Source organism: Cucurbita maxima, unplaced genomic scaffold (assembly GCF_002738345.1).
Source record: "Cucurbita maxima cultivar Rimu unplaced genomic scaffold, Cmax_1.0 Cma_Scf00005, whole genome shotgun sequence".
Classification (NCBI taxonomy): domain Eukaryota; kingdom Viridiplantae; phylum Streptophyta; class Magnoliopsida; order Cucurbitales; family Cucurbitaceae; genus Cucurbita; species Cucurbita maxima.
This window is the reverse complement of record NW_019272021.1, coordinates 4406833-4411432: the sequence shown is the minus strand read 5'-3', so window position 1 is coordinate 4411432 and position 4600 is coordinate 4406833. Positions and strand designations below refer to the sequence as shown.

The 4600-nt window shown below is 33.9% G+C and overlaps 1 protein-coding gene across 1 annotated transcript; it reads left to right on the top strand.

Moving 5' to 3' along the window:
* Positions 1-3307, top strand: LOC111480082 (probable prolyl 4-hydroxylase 4). The gene is made up of 7 exons (XM_023125031.1): positions 1-242; positions 368-425; positions 519-623; positions 1415-1472; positions 2011-2186; positions 2444-2513; positions 2781-3307. Exons 1-7 carry the CDS (start codon positions 97-99, stop codon positions 3077-3079), a joined length of 912 nt encoding a protein of 303 aa, XP_022980799.1. The 5' UTR covers positions 1-96; the 3' UTR covers positions 3080-3307.
* Positions 3308-4600: the final 1293 nt, after the last annotated feature.

Below are 4600 nucleotides of genomic sequence, written 5' to 3'. Positions count from 1 at the left end.
GGGCGGCTGAACATCTGAAAATTTTCAGTAAGATAAAGAAACTTTTTGCTATTTTCTTCTGCTTCGTTCTCTTTCTCTACTGATCCGATTCAGTTCATGGAGAAATTTTGCAGTTTCAATCCGCTGTTTTTCTTCTCATTATCGATTTCGTTGCTTCTCGGGCGAGCTTCAAGCTCCTATGCAGGTTCCGCTAGCTCAATTGTCAATCCTGCTAAAGTAAAGCAGATTTCATGGAATCCTCGGTACTTCAATTTCTTGCCGTTCTGCTTCTTCTTTTCCTTGTTGTAGTTTCTAAGTTTTGATAATCTATTTCTTCGTTTGATGTTCGCGGTTCGATGTTTCCGTTTCAATTTGAATGATTATATAGGGCGTTTGTGTATGAAGGTTTTCTCACGGACTTAGAATGCGATCATCTCATCTCGATTGTGAGTAGAATTAGAATTTATTCGTTTTTCATTTGTGATACCGCAGTAGTACGCGATTTTCGTTTTGGTTAATTTTTGTTCTGTTTAAATTAGGCTAAAGCTGAATTGAAGAGATCTGCTGTTGCCGATAATTTGTCAGGAGAGAGCAAGGTCAGCGAGATCCGAACTAGTTCTGGGGCGTTTATTCAAAAATCCAAGGTTTGTGCATAGTTTGCTTCTTATAGTTCTTAAGCTTCCAATAGCGAAGCAAGTGATTTGACAAGTTTTTGCTTCAATTTTTAGCTTGAATCACCATCAAGCCTAAATCTTAAACTCTTAGCTTGAAATTTATTGGGTTGATAGACTTTAGATTCCCTCATGGGCTCCAAGATTAGTTTGGTTCGTTCGACCGTCTATTGAATATTGGTTTGATTTATGAAGTCTAGCTACCTTAATATGAAATGAGCGCGTACATGGCCTTGAAGTAATTTAAACCTGAGATCATCTTTTCTGAGATATTGTTATAATCACCATTTGAGGAAAGAAATAAAAAGTATAAGTGTTACTCAGTCGGTCTATTCATTGATCGATATTGATTTGGAAGGGTCAGCTGTTACTACTTCATGCCAGTAGTTTGGAAGATTAGTATTTTGGATGTCAAATTTTACGGAATGTGTTTAGCAGACTTAGCTGATTGAAATTTCAAATTTGTCTGCTTAGTTGACTATTGTAGCTGGAATACATGAAATGCCATCCTTGATCCTTCTGAGTATACAGATAGGGAGCCATTTAGTATTTTGAACGTCAAATTTTAAAGAATGGGTTCAGCAGCCTTAGCTGCTTGAAATTTCAAAATTTTCTGCTTAGTTGACTATTGTTGTTGGAAAACATTAAATGCCATCCTTGATCCTTCTGAGTGTACAGATAGGGAGCCAATTTTACTTATAAACCTCTAACCTGATGAGGCACTCTCTATATCCCTCTAAGTAAACTCATTGTTTCTCATGTAGGATCCTATTGTTTCTGGTATAGAAGACAAAATTTCAGCATGGACATTTCTGCCAAAAGGTATTATAACACTAGCAAAAGGTGCAACTTTCTTGCTAATCCCATAGTCTTTAGCAACTTATCCTCCATTACAAACTGTTTTCCGTCATCAAAAATTGAAGATTGAATAGATTGACAATTGAGTGTGAAATTATGATCTTTCTTAATGCAACTTTGGAGTTGAATAGATTGACATGATATAGGTTTACAGTTGAATTCTAAATTCTGGGTTCTCTAGTTTTATCCGTTCTTATGACTGAAATCATAAAGAGAAGTCTTGGGCTATTTATATTCCAATTTCCATATAAAATAGGGAACTTAGGAAGACATAATCCCCTCGTGAAATACATACATAATCAAGCGATAGACTGAGGAAGAATTGTGCAGCTGGGAAGAAACGGAGTTTCAATTTAGCCCTTCTCATTTATTTATTTTTTATTGAGAAAAGAAAAACTATGAATGGAAACTCTATTCATATAAACACTTGACTCATGCATTGATAGCATGTCTGTGTATTGGTATAGCTGGTAAACCGAAACTTGAATATGCTTGATTTCAGAAAATGGAGAAGACATTCAAGTGTTGAGATATGAATATGGGCAGAAGTATGATGCACACTTCGATTACTTTGCCGACGAGGTTAATATTGCCCGTGGTGGACATCGAATGGCAACCGTTCTCATGTATCTTTCCGACGTAAAAAGAGGCGGTGAAACTGTGTTTCCTTCTGCAGAGGTCTGCCCTTGTATTTCCCTTCAATCCAATTAATTGCAACTTCCTTTTTTGTGGCTGTACCTCGACCATAATCAAGTGTCTTGGTTCTTGTTTGTACCATATTCTTTGAAAACTAATTTTCTCTCGAGTTACCTTACTGCGGCTCTTAGAATTGGAAAAGTTTCCTGTTTTGGTATTTACGTGTGCCATTATCAATTGATGGGTTTTTTTTATTCATTAAAATCTAAATGTTGAATATCTTTGTTCATCGAGTTCAGGAATCTCAAAGACGTCAGGCTTCTGAAACAAACGAAGATCTCTCAGACTGTGCAAAGAAAGGGATAGCAGGTGACTGTCTTCAGTTCTCTTACTCCTGTTCTGTGATTTGTGACGTTGGTTCAAACTCATCGAGATTTCTTATCGTTAAAAGATTTAATTTGTGATCATATTGTCTAAGAAGTTGTGATTTGATTTGATTAGTTAGCTGTTACTCTTTATTAGCTAATTTTTATCTTTTTGATTGCTTTGTAAAGCTATTTATATAGCTGTTTTTGCTCATCAAACAACTTTTTTTTTTTTTGAACACTTTTTAATCTACGTGCTTGAGATATTCAGTGAAACCGCGGAAAGGCGACGCTCTTCTGTTCTTCAGTCTTCATCCAAATGCTGTTCCAGACACAAGTAGTCTGCATGGAGGGTGCCCTGTGATTGAAGGCGAGAAATGGTCAGCAACTAAGTGGATTCGTGTCAATCCTTTCGACCAGATTGTGGGAGACTACATGAATTGCAGTGATGAGAATGCAAGTTGTGAGAGATGGGCTGAGCTCGGCGAGTGCAATGATAACCCAGAGTATATGGTGGGATCTCCTGAGTTTCCTGGCTACTGCAGAAAAAGTTGCAAGGTGTGTTCATAAACTTCCTCCATTCTCTATGCACATTCCTTATCTTTGTGTGCCAGAAACTGAGAAGGTAGTTTTTTTAGAGCATTTTCATTGCAATGTTTTGTGACACTTAGCTGCGCGTATTGATTACTCACTTATAATAGTCATCTCAGTAGGGAGATTTTGATAATTATTGATATAAATTTGAAATAAATTTTATAGTTTTTCTCTTGAACATGAGGTGTATAGACCTGTCAACCACAACATTGTAATAACTTTCTTCATTCATTAACTACTCGACGTATCATTCATAACTTGAACTATTCATGAAACGAAAAATATGTCTCGCTTTAAGCTTATAATTTTTATAGTTTTTCTCTTGAACATGAGGTGTATAGACCTGTCAGCCACATTGTAATAACTTCCTTCATTAACTCCTCGACGTATCATTCATAACTTGAACAACTATTCATGAAACGAAAAATATGTCTCGCTTTAAGCTTTGGTATTGGTTAGGTTGTTATTATTTTTTTAGTTTTGATTTGGTTAAATTTTTGGAAAATAGAATATTTAAATCAATTTACAAATTATCATTTTATTTTTTTTTTTTGTCGTGTGACCAACCTGTAAATAGAGTTACAACTCAATCCTATCGTCTTGCTTATATGACAAAAAATATTTGATGTTTATAATCAATGATAGCGAAATATAAAAACCAACTAAGTCCATTAATTAAAAATTTCAGATTTATCAAAAAAAAAAAAAAAATTGACAAAGAAACTTGAATTAAAAAATAAAAAACATTTTTCAAACTCAAAATTCAAAAAAAGTATTCCACAGATCAGACGGTTAGAAATGATTGCTGTCTTGACCCAAATTGAGAATTTGTTGAAGAAAAAGATAACAAAAGAGAGAGACGGTGATGATGGTCTTTTGGATTGGTATTTAAGGATATTTAGGTTTTGTCGTTCCGTTTTGGTGATTTAACAACAAAACCTTTCAAAATATCTATAACATTGATTATATGTAAAACAGTTTTCTATTAAAATACTATTTTACATTCTTAAAAGCAAAGTAGTATATATATATATATTAAAATTTAAAATCACAGTCTGAGGACTTCTTATGGCCGAACAACGAAGGCTCAAACCTCTGACTCTGTTTTAAGAAATTTTAGAAAATGGGGTAACTTAGATAGCACATAATTTCGAGTAGGGGGATGCAACCTATATATATAACGGGATTCTTTCATTCGAGATTCCACGCCCCATTTAGATATATCAAAGAAAATAAATTAGTGCTATATAAAGTCAAGAATTTTGTTATTTTTTATAAAATTGAAAAGTGAATACTAATATATATATATATATATATATATATATAGTTGTTACTTTTGAAAGAGGCCCTATATGTTTGTAGCTAGTACGGATAAGGTTTTTTGGAAATTCAATATGAAAAATACATTGGTAACATAAATAAAAAGCAACCAATGAAAAATTTCAAAAGAAAAAAAAGAAGACCAATGAAATTTGGAGGACCATATAAAACAAAGTA